The sequence below is a fragment of the Seriola dumerili genome, unplaced genomic scaffold, assembly GCF_002260705.1.
Source record: "Seriola dumerili isolate Sdu_G_001 unplaced genomic scaffold, Sdu_1.0 BDQW01000081.1, whole genome shotgun sequence".
NCBI classification, from domain to species: Eukaryota; Metazoa; Chordata; class Actinopteri; order Carangiformes; family Carangidae; genus Seriola; species Seriola dumerili.
The window spans coordinates 3,992,914-4,011,633 of record NW_019174336.1 but is presented as its reverse complement, the minus strand read 5'-3'; the positions used below and the strand labels follow the sequence as shown (position 1 = coordinate 4,011,633).

The 18,720-nt window shown below is 40.0% G+C and overlaps 1 protein-coding gene across 1 annotated transcript; it reads right to left on the bottom strand.

The window, feature by feature from the left end:
• Window positions 1-7,528: 7,528 nt before the first annotated feature.
• LOC111221221 (osteopontin-like) lies at window positions 7,529-15,369 on the bottom strand. Its single transcript, XM_022744587.1, has 8 exons — window positions 15,276-15,369; window positions 11,543-11,614; window positions 11,343-11,387; window positions 11,197-11,253; window positions 10,614-10,673; window positions 10,410-10,499; window positions 9,508-9,846; window positions 7,529-8,702 (listed from the first exon to the last, which is right to left on the bottom strand). The coding sequence occupies exons 2-8, from the start codon at window positions 11,594-11,596 to the stop codon at window positions 8,280-8,282; spliced, it is 1,068 nt and encodes a 355-aa protein (XP_022600308.1). The 5' UTR covers window positions 11,597-11,614; window positions 15,276-15,369; the 3' UTR covers window positions 7,529-8,279.
• Between the last annotated feature and the right edge of the window lie 3,351 nt (window positions 15,370-18,720).

The following is an 18,720-nucleotide window of genomic DNA, read 5'->3' as shown; positions in this document are numbered from 1 at the left end:
GTGTATTTAAAGGCAATTTTTCTGACATGTTGCTAATGACCATTTCTGTATCAACCCAAGCAAAGAGCTCATCCAGGACATTTCTTCTGATTTTGATATGTTGCTAATGACAATTCCTGCATTATTCCAAAGGGCTCGTCCAGGAGTTAAACCCTGGACCTTTCTCAACTGAAGCAAGAATCATACTCCTAGACCAAAAAGCAACTGGGAATTGGACAATTTAGGACAAGAAAGATCTCACAGTGGCTGTTTATTTAAAGTGCTTATCTATATTGCCATTAATACTCATTTAAGCATTAAGTGTGACACAGCAACATAGTAATAAAGTTAGTACTTGTACTTTACTGAAGAAAAACCATTTTGTAGAACAAACTTTCACAAAAATAGCAAAGTCTTGTTATGGTTTCTTGTCATGTTTTAGATCTCTATGAGTTGTTCAAATTTTCACTAAAGAGACATTTACCCTCTAAACTTCTCGGATTGTTGCATTTAAATAACTGTTTGAGGCCCAAAGAGATCAAATTCTCCAGCATTAGAATAAAAAATGAAGAAAAGACAGGAAGTACGGTGGCTAATTCCTCCAGTAGAGTTCCAGAGAGTTAATCATTACAAAGCTGTTTTAGCAGCACAATACCTTACAAAGGTAGTTTATGTTAGTTTTTCATTCAATCCTAAACACAGATAACCCAACCGTTTAATAGGTCTGCACTGATGGATGCACACATTGCTAATGACCCATACTGTATCTCTTCATTCAAGGGGCTCGTCCGGGAATTGAACACGGGACCTCTCACACCCAAAGCAAGAACCATACCCCTAGACCAACAAGCCACTCGTGTATGTACAAATTATGTCAATAGGGATCTCACAAATGCTGTTCATTCACTGTTTGTTTTAATTGTATCCATTACTAGTCGTTAAAGCATCAAGAGTGGCATTCCAACACAGTAATAAACTTGGTACTTACAGCCAAATTGTATGCTATTTAGATATTTCCATTTTGTGCTACTTTACACTCCTACTTTAATTTGAGAGGAAAATTAATTTTTTTACTATGAGTGACTCAGTCAGTTAGTATGTCAGTTCATGGCTTGTTCAGGCCCTTTTACTAGGTGTCCTAAATGTCCCCTGATCTTCAACGTGCCAACAGGTTTTCCACTTGGTGACCACTGCCACAGATCATGAGTCAGTCTGACTTACTGTGACATGCAGGTGTTCGTTGGAGGAGCAGTAGGGAAAAAGGAGGGAATCTCTCCTCTGGAAGCCCGTACACCGCCTCTCCATTTCTACATGAATAACATCAGACAGACGCATTAGCCAACAGGAAAATTGTGTTTGACGATACAGACAAAGGGCTCATGTGTGTTTGTTTGCATTTGTGTTTGTGTGTGTGTCACTCACACTATTCCAACAGGAACCAGGTTCTCCTTCATGTCGTCTGAGAACCTCACCAGTGGCACGTTGTCATACCGGAGACACAAACACACAAACAACAGGTGATTAGACAAGCTGCGTCTTCATCTACTTCGCCTCTCTTTAAGTTATAGTAAGTGAATGAGCTGCAGTGGCACCTGTGGAGCAAGCACACATAATACAGCAGTGTGTGAATGTTCCTGCAGAGGGCCACAGAAATCAGGAGTGTGTGCTCATATGAAGATCAGTAGAAAACACTTGGCAACAGCCTCATTAATACATTAATGCAGCATTTAATGACTCCCGTGAAATGCCTGATGATGTATTTAGGCTACATCCACCTGAACTGTAGGTTTTTGATTCTGCTCATTAAAACTGGTTTTGAGAACTTCATCCTTCTGTACAAACAATCCCTAACTATTCCAAACTCAAGTAGCTGATGTTACTGTTATTACTGAATGAGAGATCACCTATTAGTCAAGAGACTGTTGTCGGAATTTGAAACCTGTCTGCTCACATCACTAAAAGAAAATCTTGTCAGTTTTGTTGTTTACTGATCCAATTAACCTCCAGTTGAGTTGAATTATAAGGTGAACTTGAGCGCAGCCTGACACCTGAAACTCTGACGCAGATAACCTTGTTGATATAATTATTGGATGGCATTTGAGAGTTGTGGGGAGAACCAAAGACTGTATGTGTTTTTAATTCTAAATGTTTTTTGTATGGAGTATGTCTGTCAGCAATAATAATCAAAAGACTGCGAAAAGTTCTCCAGTGCCATGGCTGTGTCAGTTATAGAAAGAGTATTGTCAATGTCAGATGTTGACAAATGATTTTAAAATTCCTGGAGATTAAAATACTTATCATTTCTAATGACAATTTGAGAATGTGATTGAATTAGTAGTTAATGTTGAATTAAAAGGATTTTTTGAAATTTTATCTAGTGGGTTTGAGATTAAGTCTCAGGCATTTTTCTTTCAATTTGTTAGAGCTTTCAGATGGCTTTCAACACAGTGTTCATCACATTTCACATGAGTCATAGGAGATTTACAACAAAGTAAAATTCTCCGACATGCTTTAATGAACCTCATTCATTTACCAGCTTCACTACACTGAGTACTCATGAATCATTACTTCTGAATTATGGCTAATTGGCAGTCCTTAAGGAGATTGATAAGCAGCCTCACAGTTCTGTTGTAAAACTCATTACACTCAGCAACACGTGATATCAGTTGGCTTAAATTAAAATAAACCATTTACTGTTCTTCTGTTGGCCTAAAGCTTCTATTATTAATAACTAACATTTTGATACAGGTATTGATTAAATTTGTATGACTCACTCTCTAACCTATACTTAGGACCTTACCTGTCCCTGGCTGTGAGCACCTGTCTGGCTGAACAGATGGGCTGGCTGCATGAGATTCTGTTCATACAGTGGCTCCTGGTGGATCATGGGAGCAACCTGAACATTCAGTCCAAAGCTGTGTGGAGCTGCCACCTGGAGGATGCACCCACCATATGCTCTGTCCACTGGCAGAGGGAAACTCTTACTTTGCAATGAACAATACAGAATAATTAGTTTCACCTCAGCAATATTTAAATACATCTTACATGTTAATGAATGAGTATTAATAATCCAGTAATGTAATATAAAACTTTAAAAGAAGCCAGACCTTTTTTGCAGCAATTTTGCAGATAAAACTTGTAAAACGTACTTGTAATATTTTTACATTGTGGTTTTTCTATTTCTACTTAAATAAAGGATCTGATGCTTCTTCATGTGTTCATTAGTGTAACTGTATTAACCATCAGCCAATAAACAGAGTTTCTTCACTTTCCTCAACAATCTTTAAGTTGGTGAATACTGTTATATTGACAACTAACAGTTCATAGAGGTGTGTGTTTAGAGAGTCTAGTGTATCTATGTTCTGACCACTTAAAACAACTAAAAACTTAAAAACTAAAAACTAAAACTAGCGTCTCTGCATTTGAAAACAACACATTCAGACACAGGTAAATCCTCTCATTTCAGTACTTACCTGCTGGGTTCACTGACAGTTCGGTTATCTGACAATTGTTTTTTCTTGTCTGAAATGTGGACTTTAACAGTTTCCGGTTGTCTCTGTGGCTGTTAGTTGTTGACTCTGTGTTTTCTACAGGTGAACTGAATCAGCAGAATCTCTCATTGTGTGTCACGTTCCATAGAATGTCACTGTCACAGATTGATTTAAATATTCTATTTAAATATTCTATTCCCTGTGTAGATCATTCAGGATCATTTTACTGCCTCATCCACAACTAATACAGTTTACTAACAACCATTACAAACATTATCTTCTCTGCCCATTCAAATACTCCTTATTTCACTCAGCCCATACAAATTAATATATTGAATTTCCATATGTGTAAAATATGTCACATAAAAAATAAAAACATAAATGTAAAAAGTATATATATAAAACCTATTCAAAATTGGAAGAATTTCATATATTGACATATATGTCTAGTTCATACAAATATTTTTGTGCATGTATGCTTATATGGTAGACATATATTATGTAAATATATATCCATCCCAAAGCCCAACAATATATGTTGATATTATATACAGTAGGGTTAAAAATGTGAGACCACTTTCTCAGAATGGATAGATGGAAATTAAAATGAATAAGAACTTAATAAGAGAAATATATAAGTTTATACATTTATATATGTATATTGTTTAAATAAAGTTACATTATGAATTAAATATATATTGTTAACCTATATACTTGCAACATGTTATACAATTAAAAAATTCTATATACTGTCATTCTTAGACAGGTTGGTTTTTCCTTTCATTTTGCTTATAACTGATGTAGTTTTACTGTAAATTCCAACAATTGTGTGACTCTACAGAGGCATGGTCCTATATCTGCCAGGAGGGGGAACTCTACACATTTGGTAACTTGTTCTTACTCACAGCTGATCCCACAGCCTGTCCACAAAGAAAACAAATCTACCAGAGCTCACAGCACAATCAATTTGGGAGTTATTTTGAGGTGAGTCATTTTTTTTTCCCGCTACACCAGATCTTATGGTTTCCCCCTTTAACCCCTGAATACACACTGTGGGCAAGAATGTCCACACAGTTTTCTGTATTTTTGTTCTGAGCAACAATAACAGAATAGCAGCACTTGCAAAGATGTCACTTTGTAAATTGGTACCATGATGTCCTGATATAAAATACTACTTTAACCCTTGGATGTTAATATGTAATGATATACTGTATGTATGCTGTGGTGTGCGAAATGAGAAAGAGAAATATTACCCTTACAAGCAAAATGAGAAAATTCAATTCAATTTTATTTGTATAGCACAAAATCACAACATACATTATCTCAAGCCACTCTACAGGGTAAGGTCAAGACCTTTCAATATTATAGAGGGAAACCCAGCAGTTCCCACAATGAGCAGCAGTTGCTGACAGTGGAGATCAAAAACTCCCTCTTAACAGGAAGAAAACCTCCAACACAACCAGACTCGGGGTGGACCGCCGTCTGCCTGCACTGGTTGGGCTGCGAGGAGAAAGGGGGGGTGTGGTGGCAGTGGGTGGTGGAACAAGGACCACAAACAGCTGCATATACTGTTGATAAGTGACCCAAATTCTACAAAAATTCTACAAAAAATGGGTCATAATAAAAAGTATATTACTCTCTCTGATCAGGAAACATGGACAGACCCTTGGTGATGTTCAGTCAGTGACAACAGCTCAGTCTCAGTAACCAGATCACTTTAAATTAAAGACTGTTGATGCCATCCCCTGCAGGATTATGACATCGTTCAACGACCAGAGACCAGCTCAGAAGCACTAGTTCTAAAAGTCTTTAAGGGGCTCCTGGTACAAAGCTGTTTACAAATCTTTAGCCAGCAAGAGTACTGTAGTCCAATCTAAGATCCAAGAGTACAGTCTCAGTCCGACACCGAAGAAAGCTTTCACCTCCTGCTGCCTTCTCACCTTTTATATCTTACCCAACAAACTACCAGCCATAAAAGTGAAATAATTACGACCTTAAATAGTTTTACAAAAACGCCTCGAGTACTATGTGGCTTGGTTTAAGAAGTGCAGATGATAATCTACATTGCTGTGCACAGCCAAACTCTAGCGGCTTTTCGCACATTTATGTTGCAATTGTTCTTTTCTCTTCACAGTATCTGTCTTTATTTCTCATGGGGGATAACAAATCAAGGCATGCTCTGTCTGCACGACTGAACATAAATCACTTACATTACTGCGATGTCGGTAGGGGCGGGGGGGGTGGGGGGCAGAACCTGGAGGAACACAGAGCAGAGAGCGAGAACAAAAACAACAAGAAATACACAGCACACAACATACACACTTTTACCTGTCTCATTTTTCCACCTGAGGGGTTTCAGATCTGCAGTTTGGAGGCACTAAAGATATGAAACCTTTAATTAGTCTGAAATCCTTCTGTGGAAGGGAGGGAGGACAGAACAGATGAGGAGATAAGTCTTGACAAAAACCATGTACTTCATATTCCTGGTTGTCTTAATACTAACCCTCTTAATCACACACATCACTCGGCAGTAAAACCAAGCAGCCCCTGGGCTTGAAGAATTAAGCCAACACTGCAGTTCCTCTAATGACCACTAGAGTCTCGCTCCAACAGTGATTCAATCCTGATAGACTCCCATGTTAAAATGTTCAACCTTACTGCAGAAATAAACAAGTTTACAGCCTGGTACAAAAACGGTTTTATATAAGTCACCGTTTGAATTTTAAAGTTCAGCATAATTGAGGATGTGGCCACTTTGAGTGACAGTCCCTTAGGTGTCTGCTGGTCATCACTTCAATTAATCTGAATGTAACCTCTTGGCTATGGTTGTGGTGTTGGTGCCTTTTGGAGGATTTTTCATGTAAAAATTGGACCAACAATATCTTCTTGTTTTGCAGTTACCCAACAAACAAAACCTGAGGAGGTCTGTGCTCCTGTTTTTGAGGTGACTGAAATTAGCAGCATCATAAATAACATGGTACTGGTATCATTTTATTATGTTAGCACTAATCAGCAGGTATTGGTGCACTCACCATACAAGGCTTGTTAGCTTGCTGGTCAACTTGGACAGCAAATTGATTAGCCATTTGCTAGCCTTCCAGCAAGAATTTGCTTGTCACAATCTTTAAACTGACATTTACTGAAGTCTCAGATCCGCACACGTTCCCATTTGGAATCAAACTTTGCCAAGACGGCGACAGTGGAGCAGCCCACTCTGAGCTTCAAAACGGTTCTTCAGAAACCTATGGGTGATGAGGCTTGTTTCATCTTTATTTACAGTCTATAGTAAAAACATTTAGTGTGGTTACTGTAAATGTTGTGCAAAATAGGCTGTGCCCAGCTTAAATAAGCCAATGGAAGGCAAACTTTAGCTATGTGAGGTATGTGGTCATTTAGACAGAACACATATGAATCACAATAGCATTTAGTACTGTATAACCAGTCTGTTATATGCATCAAATTAACAATTTTGCCACCAAATGCTGCACATGCATGTTGTACAGGTGTGAGATATGAAGATATCAATCTGTTTGTGTGTAAGTACATAGGAGGTGAAAGAATAAAGGCTGAAGCAGGGAGAAATAGCAAGCTAGCATGTTCCAAAACAAAAATTTGTGGTTTTATATGGAGTTATATGTTTGTAGGTGGTAACTATGTCTTATGTTACAAAAGGAGTCTTGTCGTTGCAGATGTGTTACCAGTCAACCAGTGGAGATGCTGCACAGGGGGCGTATAGCAGAATGATAAACTGTTCTTTGTCAAGAAATAGTTAGGCTACATCACCGCACTTAAAACAACAAACTAAGTGACACTGGTTTTCTCATCTTATTTTGGAAAATGTATGTATTTCCTTTAAAATAATATGACTGTGTCTCTACTTTACTCCAGTTCACTGATCTATCACTGCTTCACGGCTCTCTTGTTTTGCTCATTCCTCTACATCTAAAACAAGCAGACACAAACCTGATCTCTTTTTATGAAAAAGAACTTTATTAATATTTTAGAAATGGCACAATATGATACATTACAGTAAACAACATGAGACAAACAACATGTAGTGTAGGTAAGAACTGTGCAAATGAACTGGGCTGTGTTGATTGTATCTGTGTTCTGCATCTATACCTGATTGAACCCAGTACCGGATGGTGAGTTCCTCTATCTACACCAGCAGATGTGAAACTAGCGAGCAACAAAGCTTAGCCACACAGGCAGCACATGTATGACTTCAAGTCAACTTTAGATTTTATTATGCTTGAAATGATTACAAATATTTAAATAAACTGTACTTTCTCTCGTTTCATAAGCAAAAAACAACATAGGTGTGCATATTGCAGTTATTAATTCATGATTAAATGCAGGGTTGTGCTGGTGTAGATATCAGGACCCAACTTTGTTTCTTTGTTCTTTTCCAGTTTTGACCTTTCACCCTGCAGTAACAGCAGGGAGAGGGGGTGGGACAAAGGTCATGAGGTCAGTCAACCTCCTGTTGCAGGTAGCAGTCGTCAGCTTCAACATCCTTTAAAGTTGCGTCAACCACTTTTCCCCTGCGGGGTCAAACATGGGGTTTATCAATGTGACTAGACCACAGGTTGTAAAGACTTAGTTTATTTAAATATAACTGCTCAGAAAAATCATTTCTGCTTCACAAATGGTGCAAAAGAAATATTGGCTGAACACATTAAAATCGATAATAATTAAGCCTCGTCTGTCCCTGTTTGACCCCGCAGTGGAAAGTAGCTTGGGAGGGGGCTTTTTGCACCTGGATGCAGCATGCGCTCTTAATGTGAATGTGACATGGATGGGTGGGGCTTATTTGGCAGTAATGACCACCGGCATGTCAGTGGTGGTGTCAGGTCCCGCCCCCTGCTCATCTGAATCACTCTCTTTGCTGTCACTCTCATCTGAGTCACTGTCGGCGGCTCCAGGCGTGGCCGTGGCCTCCTCGCTGCTCTGACTCTCCTCGTCCTCAGACTCCTGGCTGGTGCTGGCGCTGTCGCTCGCAGTGCTGGCGCTGTCTTCTTCCTCCTCTTCCTGTGGGGCACTGGAGCTTTCGCTCTCGCTGGCGGTGGCGTCACTGGCACTGGCTTCGCTGGTGCTAGCGGTCGCCTCCTCTGGAAGAGATGCCTGGCGGGGGCTGATGGCCTGGTCCTGAGAGGTGGCATCCAGACCCTGGCTCTCCACCTCAGGGGTGCTGGTGTCCTCCTCCAGGATGTCTGAGTGGACCTGAAGGGCCTGGAGGTGAGGCAGAGGAGGGATGAGAGGATGCTGTTAGATTCATCTATACAATAAATATAAAACCTTGTCAATAGAAAACATTAGTGGAAGAAATTTGTCCGCAATTGTTTAATATATCTTGTGTATCTCTATTGAAGTTTTTGTAAAATGCAGTGAGAAAAAAGGACAGTTAAGCAGAAAAATACAGTTGCAGTTGAAACAGCTGAATCTTTGGAGGTTTTAAAAATTGCATGGTAGCAACAGCTAAATGAAAATAATTTGTCCATCATGTTGAAGCACTAAAAGAAGTGGAAGTGTCAGTAAAATTAGAATGGAAGTGTAAGTTGAAGTTAAAATTGAAGTAAAACCGCTGAAATGACTGGAAGAGTCAACTGAATACCAAACACTGAAAGCAGACGATGTGAAAGTGCTGAAAAGAGTTGAAACGTCAGTTAAAGTTGTTGGTAAACATGTTGGTAGATTCAAGTTTAAGACAAAATCCCATGAGGTATTTGGAGTTTTATTACATTCTAGCTACATTTTCAAACACCAGGTCTGGGCCGCAATGTTGTAAATGGTATCCAAGAGTGCTTACAGATGGATAATGTTAGTTTAGTACGAGGTAGAAGGTAGCCAGATCTCAACACCCTACTGCACTTCAGGAGTAAAATATATATATCAAGACAGACATTGGCAACTCCAGGTACACAAAAAAGAAAGACACTGGCTGTGAATTCCGTGTTCTGAGGGCTGTAGCCTAATGCCACATTAGATTTCATTCGGACTCTGCTGTCATTTTCAGAAAGCTCTAACTAACCGGTACCTTGTACACCTTCAGTGACTTCTCCACCTCGTTGCCATCGGTCATGTCGTAGGCCATCTTCTTTCCTGCGCCGACAAACTCGTAGGACTTGTAGGGAGCAGGAACCTTGTGGTAGGATTTGTCCTCCACGTAGACGATGGATTTGTAGTCACCGGGGTAGCCCCCATAGTTGTCACCACGGGCTGTTTCAGTGTCGGTGACGATGGTTGGCTCGATGGGAGACACGGTGGTTTCAATCACGGGCTCCTCTGTGATGATCACAGGGCTGGCAGTCGTGGGAGCCGGGGTGGAGGACTCGCCTGACTCTGAGCTGTCGCTGGAATCATCCTCATCAGTGTCCTGGAGTCACAGAGGTGAGAGGAGAGTAAAAATGTGATTGGGTGTTTGGAGCCTTCCTGCAGGTAGCAGGATATTAGAAGACCAGAACATTAGAAGGTTCTGAATTTGTGCCAGTACAGTTTGGTAAAGCTGGCAACGACCATGAAAAATAGCTCTGGTTTAACAACTTGGGACCAACTACAGTTATAAAATGACACAAAACACAAACCACCACAGACCAGAAACTTCTAACATCTGTCGGGGGCCACATCTGGTCCCAGAAAAAGTGAGCTGGCCACATACATACAAACCATTATACAGGCATATGAAGTGCTTCCATTCATACACATGCAACCCACATTCAGTCAAGGAAAGCAGTGCCGCTCACGACTAAATATCATCAACAAAGAAGCAGAAAAATCGAATCTAAAGAGCTTTGTTTGTATCAGAAATTAGATGACCATCCTACAATATTATTTCATAATTATGTTACATTAGAATGTAACTATCTTTGCATCGAGTTTCAGCATCCACCCCTGTGCTGTAAATGTAGCCCAACTTGTTACTGGTAAGTTTTTACTCACAGCTTCCTCTGCTTCATCATCATCGTCATCGCTGTCGTCACTGTTGACAGAGGCTGTATCTGAAGAGGAGGTTGTGTCCGCTGCAGCCAGCTGCCAAAAACAATTAATACACAGGGTCAGGAACTTCACCAGAAGTGTAGTCAAGATAAACAGTTCTAGTTCTTATTGATTTGATTTTAATCGTTGATTAGGCGTCTCTCTCACCTCGTCCTCGTCCGAACTCTCTTTGCTCTCGTCTGAGCCGGCGGCTGCTGCCACGACGTTCTGCAACGTCAGAGAAATGCAATGAAAGAGTTAGTGTGCTTCCTCCACGGCCTGCCCTTTCATTTCCAGGATTTCAAAAAGTGGATGAGGGGCATCAGATGTTAGCCTTCCCCCACACCACAGGTCTTTGGTCTCTGAACTCTAATCGACTAAGGTGATGAGGGAGTCCACAGAGGAGTGACATACTGACAGGGAATCATGGATTAACCCACCATGGGCCCCAGGTGCTAATGTAGGCTGTTAAAAATGTAAAGTCCAGTCTGAGATAACGCTGAGGTGTTCTAGTTGTGCATATTCTTCATTTAGGATAAATACAGAATTGGTAATGCAGCCTTGAGTGAATGTATTGTAAAAGAAAATGGCTGACCAGAGAGATATGAAAGAGTACAGAGAGGAGGAAATAAGAGAAAAGACAGAAGAAGAAATGAAAGAGAAGAGAAGAGCAGAGAGAAAGAGCAGATTGAACCAGAGAAAATGAGGTGAAAAAAAGAATGAATGGAATGAAAGTGAAGAAAGATTTTACCTGAGCAGGTGCTGCATCAGCCTCTGTCTGGACGGCTGGAGCTGCTGGTTGTCTCACCTGTGGACAACATCAGTCAGCAAGGATGTCTCTCTCTCACTCTCTCTCTCTCTCTCACTCCCCCCCCCCCTCTCTCTCCAGATACTCACCACTTCTTCAGAGCTGTCTGAACTGCTGTCAGACACTTTTCTTGCCTAAAGATAAAGAACAAAATGGAAACTAGGTAATTCAAGTAAATAAACCAAACATGAGGGTCAAAACCAATTCAAAATAATGTCATAAATGTATGTTATTAAAAAGAAAAGATGCTGTTTAGCAAAAGTTTTCTCTGTCAGAGAAAATGACTCACCGGCCGGCAGAGGACTGTGGCGAAGAGCAGAATGAAAACAACAGCCACTTTCATCGTGTCACAGTTTGGTGTCTGGACGGGAAGGAGAACGGAAAGACGCAGGCTGAAGTTACACGATAAAACATCTCAGTATAAAACAATAAAACAATAACAAATTATCATGATACACCGCAATCGTCCAGGACCAAAATACTCGTGCGGAGGCCATAACTTCACAGGAAAACACAATGACATGTCAAACTGAAAATGAGCTGTGAGTAAATCCTCTCGCCCAGATTCCTCCCTAAAAATGGAGGCCGCGTTGTTACATGACTAGTAGTGGCACTTCCTGAGGCCTTGGTATGTCACAGGAAGTCATTAAGTCCTTAATTACAGCGTTAAACGAGGAGTAATGCGTCCTTGACAACTCAGTTTCAATACAGTGAAACATTTTCTCTGTCATCAGTGCAAGAAAATCACATCATCCTGCAGCGTGGTTTGTTTAACTATGAGACATGGAGGATGTTTCTGGCGGATTCTGGTCCAACAGATGTAAGAAAATGACAGGTATGATTTAGAAAGATGAAATTAGTCTGCGGGTGTTTGGCTTAAAAGATTTGAGGGAGAAACGCATCATCATTTATAGTTGCTACAGTTTGAGTCTAGTTTGCACTTCCATCAATCATTCTACAAAACAGAAAAAAAATATGAACAGTGTTAAAACTTTACAGTGACAATCCAGGTTTAAGATGTAAAAGCTTGGGACATCCTTAAATGAGAAATTCAACTGAACTCAATGCCTTGTTTCCGTAAATTACAACAACATAGACTAGCATAAAGAAAATGGCACATAATGGATAAATCTGGTGATATATGTAATTTTCTATTCGTCAGAAAAATCCAATTAAAAGACTAAAAGCCAACAAAATGTTTGTGTCTGTCAAGGGTTCAGTAATTTCCTAAAAATAAACACAACTCAGAAAGGAGTAAATCGTGTATTTGTTGGGGACTATTTTCAATAGCGGATTAATACACATTTCATGTGTTCATGGTAATGGAAAAACAGTATTTTTGATACATTGGAGTGCTGATCGTACTTTTCTTGCTGCTGTCAGTTTTTTCATTGGATTTATTGACAAACAATAACAGTAACTTTAAAGTGAGGAGTAAATTTTTACCTCAACCTAAATGAAATATCAGAAAATATCAGTATTATACATCAGTCGGTTCACTGCAGATATTAAACCTTGTTAACTGCAGCTTTAAAGAACATTATTTTTTCTCCCTCCCTTACTGTGGCTCTACTTTTGGTGTATGCTGTGGGAGGAGCAGCCTGAGTGTCTGCTTCTATCTTTAATGATGGACTCTTCCTATACTATGTAATTCACAGGTTATAACTGGAAAGCCACAGTACAGCAGAAACATGACAGACGCCCTCTTGACTGTATGTGTGCGTGTATTTCTGTACATCTATCTTTGTGAGTTTGGGTTTTATACCATGAGCGTGAGGAGGTTTGTGCTCAGTATGGCTGCCTAAAGATTATGATTTGGTTTAAGAGTTAAGAATAGAGGGTTTAGGCTAGGGAATGTAGGCTAGGTCCTCACAAGCATAGTAACCGGAACTGTCACAGTGTACGTGTGTGTGTTCTTGTATGTCTATCTTTTTGAGGACCAAGTTTCCAGAGTAAGAAAAGAGGCTGATCCTCTGGTCTTCTAAGGAACAGTTTGATGGGAAATATGCTTTTTTTGCTTTGTTGTTTGATTTAGATGAGAAAATTGATGCCACTCATATTTGTAGGCTAAAAATGAAACTAATCCTAGCAGGTGATTAGCTTAGCATGAATACTAGAAGCAGCGGAAAACAGTTAGCCTGGTTTTGTTCAAAGTCAATAAAATCTATTGTCATCATCAGACTTTCCTGTAATCTTTGCATGTTTATTATAAAATGCTTGGTTGTTTTATCTCTTCACGCTTCTAAAACCTATTCAAATTAAACCTAAGACGGGAACAACAACTGCTAGCACCTCATAGACACATGCAACCTGGGAGAAACTCAGATACTTTAGTCTCTGTTCTCAGTTTGTGCTCAGGAGATTTAGCGTGCCGAAAGTGAGTACAAGCACTTCTAATCGTTACAAGCAAGAGATCTCAAATGTCTCTCTCTCTCTCTCCCTCTCTCTCTCTCCCTCCCACGCTCGCTATTCTTTGCAGACTGAACAGCTCTCAAATATATTTAATAATCATTTTTTTGTCATTTATTCCCGTCCATATCAGAACAGAGAATCAGTCACAGGAAGGAGGTAAGAACAAAACGTTTGTCTTCATCCGTCAACTCTGAAACTCTGATGGAGTTAGTTTTTTCTTTAGAAAACTAAACGCCTACAAGAAGAACCTGAACCTCTTTAAAAACTCTTCCGTTATAAACCACTGTTGATTGAGCTGGTAGTTAATCAGTGTGTGTCTGTGTGTTTATTCAGTGTGGTCAGTCAGGGCTGGTCCTGGTCATGTGTGAGGCTAGTTTTCTGCTGCCCACAGCTTCCTCTTCCTGCCCTGCTGTCACTGTGACACTAATCAGCCAATCGAACACAACCGCCCCGGTTTCACCTCCGACCAATCACAGGCGGACTTCCACGAACAGTAAAATCTTAAAAAAGAACTCATAATTAACTGCAATAAACTGCAGCATTTTTATAGCGGATAACCAAACCCTTCTGTGGGTTTAATGTGAGTTTGCTTGACAATGACTTTTAATTTCATGTAATATGGTTCAATTTTTATTGTATCCTCCAAAGAAATGACCCTTTACATGAAGTATACTGTAAAATTATGTAATTCTTGTCACTGAGCCCTAAATCTGCTCATGCTTTGAACCTGTTTCCAATTTTGATCAACTTGTTATAAGTATCTGGTAACCACGCTATATAAAGCAGATTACAGTGCTAGAGTCAAACGACATCTACTGTTTAAAGGCGTTTAAAACAAGCTTTGATTTGATTATTTTTAACTTGTTTTTAGGAAAGTAAAACATTTTGGACACACCAACTAAAGTGTTTTTTAAGAGAGGTTAAAAAGAAAAAAAGAAAATTAATATTTTTGTTGAGAGATGTTCTTGCAGTGTGGCTCTGGATTACATTTGTAAAACTTACTTTTTAATTACCTACATTCACAATGTTACTATAAGAAATCCATAAAGAACATACTTTATATGGCCAAAAGTGTAAGATAGCTGGCATATTCACCATGTAAACTGGTTGGATGTGTGATTATAGAACCACGGGCACGGCCTCCACCCTTCTGGGAAGACTTCCCACAAGATGTTGGAACCAGGCTGCAGGGATTTGTTCTCATTCAGCCACAAGAGCATGAGTGAGGTCCAACACTGATGTTGGGTAAAAAGGCCTGACTCACAGTCAGTGGTCCAGTTCATCCCTAAGGTGTTGAGCTCAGAGCTCCACACAGTCAAGTTGTCTAAAATATGACTGTATGCTGTACCATTGAGATTTCCCTTCACTGGAACCAAGGGCCCCAAACAATGAAAAACAGCCCCAGACTGTGTTTCATATGCTTTAAAGAACCTGCATTTCAAATTCATGAACACTCTACTCTTCAAGCTAAAACAGCATATTTCCCTAACTTTCATAAATATTAACCTGAACGCCCATCACTCATCCCGACACTGGTGCTGCAGAAAGACTCCAACCTAACACAGTAGAGAGTAAATATAACATTCAGTTTGATAAACATTCATTCTGACCTTGTTTGCAGTTGGAGAAAGCTTCAGGAGTTCAGCGGCTGCAGAAACAGATAGAGGTGGTTTGTCTTTAGTTTATCTCCTGGGTTTCCCTGGATGTTGTGTGCTGCTCTGCGATGGTGTTGCTGAAGCCAAGGCGAGGATTATAAACCCTCCAGCTTCTGGCAGCAGCCAATCAGCACAGAGCTTCTGATGTCATGAGGTTAACCGCTGGTCCACCTCTCCTCTCTCTCTCCCACTCTTCCTGTGGTTGGTGCTGTGGTGGTGTGGGGTCAAAGACACACACGCGGGCACACACACACACACATACACACACGGATGCACACACACACACACATACATGCACGGATGCACACACACACACAATGCAAGGACAGATACATGGGGAAAGATATGCAGACACTTACAGCCCAGACAGAGGCATGTTAATGTACTTTTTCTCTTTCACACACACACGCACACACACACGCACACACACACACACACACACACACACACACACACACACACACACTCATTCTTGCTGTGTATGAAGTTAATTTAAGGACATGTAGTGACAGGCTCTGGGAAAAACAGCAGCATATAGTGACGGGTGGTATGGCAGTGATTCAGCTTCCTCACAGACAGAGGAAAATCATCTGACTGAGGTCTCTCCGGATAATTGAGAATTTGTCTGCGACACCAGACTGATTTGTCTTAAACTGTTGAACAAGGGGAGGGGAAGGTTTTTTTTTCTGTGTGTATGTATAACTTTATATGTTAGAACCACACCAAATAAAAAAGAGAATATAGCAGAGCCAAGGAAATAAAAGAAAAACGTATCTAAGATTATGTAATCAAAAAGTTTACATGCATTTAAGCACAGTAATAAAACTATACATATAGAAACAAATAGGATGATTATTTAACTATGCTTACAAGCATTAATGTCACTGTCTGTGAGCACCAGACTAAAATCAATAGGGGAGAGGTCAAAGGTCACCAACCAGGAGTCAGATGGTGGCTGAAGAAAGATCAAGTGGGACATCCAAGACCAGAGACCATCTTTGAACAGACAGTGGGCACCATTTCCCCCTTCATATATGATCTCCTATTATATGGTTGAGGTTCCATAATTAGGTCATGTGATGACACCTGGGCCGAGTGAGCATATCACATCCACTGATGAAGACCATGAGATGTAATTGAAAGCTCAACAAAAAGTGAGTAAGTAGACCTAGGTAAGTGGGGGGAGGGGTGTACATCTTCATGCATCTTTCAGAATCATAGTGGATCATTACGATAGGGAGTCTCATTAGTTTTACAGGTGCCTGGTCAGAAACCAGGATGTGTATTAAAATTTTGATCTGATGATGGCACTGGGTGAAAAGCCGGGGGGATCACCAAAGTCATTAGAGTTCATTGTCCAGTGACAAAGACCATCTGCGCCAATTTACAATCCTTGCAAAGCTATTCAGACATTTCACTCAAAACTGAAGATGTCAACCTCATTGTGGCGCTAAATTGAAAGTCAGGTAATCATCAAAGTCGTGGATTCACCTCTGGAGACCATGTATATCTGGTGCCACATTCAGTCCATTATAGTTGAAAATTGCCAAAAGCCCCAGGTTTTCTCCGTATCATCAGAGTCTACATAATTTGATTAATCACATACAGTATATGACTAATTTGTCAGAAATTTACACCGTTGAAGAACAATATCTACTTGCAGAGGTGCCTTGTGTCAAGACTTTTATTGTTTTAGTCAACACCATGTGTTTCATTTAAATTGCTTCTATTTTATTCCATGTGTCAAGTTTATTATTCCATCACAGAAGTTATGTAAGACTGAAACCAACAACAACATTCAGTTTAAATATCATAATGAGTTACAACATAATTATATCTATCATTTTCTTTAATAATCAATTGTTCAGTGTATAAAATAAGGCAACATATTAACATATTCAAATTGCTTTTATATATTAACAAAAAAGATCAAAATCCCAAAGGTGTTGGAGCACTATCGTAGAAAACAGCAAAACTGGCAAATATTCACATTTGGGTAGGTGGTACGTCATTGCTTTAAAAAATGAGAAACGATAAATCGTTTATCAAAGTTGCTGACAATAATTCTCTGTCAATAGATTAATCAATTAATAAACTAATCATTTCAGCTCTGCAGCACTGGTTAGATTTGCTAGTTCGACGCCATGAGAAATGATGAAACTGCCATGAATAGCAGGGGTCATTAGGGGCCCAACAACAAGTCCTTATAGTTCTTGAGATATTTCAGTCTGGACCAAAGTGATGGAGACCGACAGTGCAATGCCCCAGGGGGTTTCAGTCAACTCATCCATCAGTCAGCCATGAGTGAGTCAGTCACTACCAGGGCATTTAAGAGGTAGTAATTACTTAAACTTCTAGATGGAACAAAGTTGTGTGAATTTATTTACATTTAGATCAAAAAGAAGTCCATGTCAGGAGGGATCCAGACAGACATTCTCTGAATTCTAATGTGATTTATTTTTCACTCACAGTTGAGACGAATCATTAAACCTGATTGACTCATGTGGTGAAGTTTCTGCTCGATTCAACCTGCAATTATAGTAAAATGTCTGAGTGTGTCTGTGTTGATGTCTGACACACTGACATATTGGCTGGGTACTTATACGCTGTCGACGTAAACACAACATTTCATGCAGAGGCAGTCAAAGGCACTGACTCGTAAAACTAGACACCTGTATGCACACACAGTGGAAACCGCTTGTAACGATCACAGTTACAGCATCACATAAACCGCTTATATATAGATCAAAAACGCTGGGACAGAATCATTCCTTTTCATACATGACCATATATGGAAAAAACGATTCAAATGTTGTAGCAAGCTGTCATATATAGTCTCTCTTCTAAGACTATATTTGCATATGGCGTTAAAATGTGTCTTGTATCCAGATTGTATCTAGATATGACTTTATCCTGATTACATTTACACCTGGTATTAATATGTTTCGCTATTGACCACACTGAGATCCAATTGTGGTACGATAGCTACAACGCAGGTCTAAAAATACAACAAAGACAATAGTCAGACAATCTGGATGCAGGGGTGCATACAAGACTGGTGGGAGAGGGTTGTGATGGGGACCCATTACGTTGTGCTTCCCATGTAAGTGTTGCATGTGGATCGACAACACCGCCTCACTCACACTTGTGTTCAGTGTGGGCACAGTTGGTCACTCTCCGCCTCTGGAGGTGGTTTGGCCGAGGGGATCGTACTTTCTTTACTCTTGTACTTTCATGTGGTCAGGCACTATCTGATTACGATCCCATCACCCAGAACCCTTGGACAGCATGGACAGTGTGATTGTTGGCCTAACTAATTGGTATTAGGACTGATCCAATAAGTGGTTGATGTTGGTAAGATTGGTGGACGGCCTCTTATTTTTCCTCCGGCTATGTCAGG

Excerpts from the sequence above, each read along its gene's own strand:
- LOC111221221 (XM_022744587.1), bottom strand. The coding sequence starts at position 11,596 with ATGAAAGTGGCTGTTGTTTTCATTCTGCTCTTCGCCACAGTCCTCTGC. Across the intron at positions 9,847-10,409 it reads ATGATGAAGCAGAGGAAGCT|GACACTGATGAGGATGATTC; the intron begins GTGAGTAAAAAC and ends CTGTGACTCCAG. Across the intron at positions 8,703-9,507 it reads AGTCACTGAAGGTGTACAAG|GCCCTTCAGGTCCACTCAGA; the intron begins GTACCGGTTAGT and ends CCTCACCTCCAG.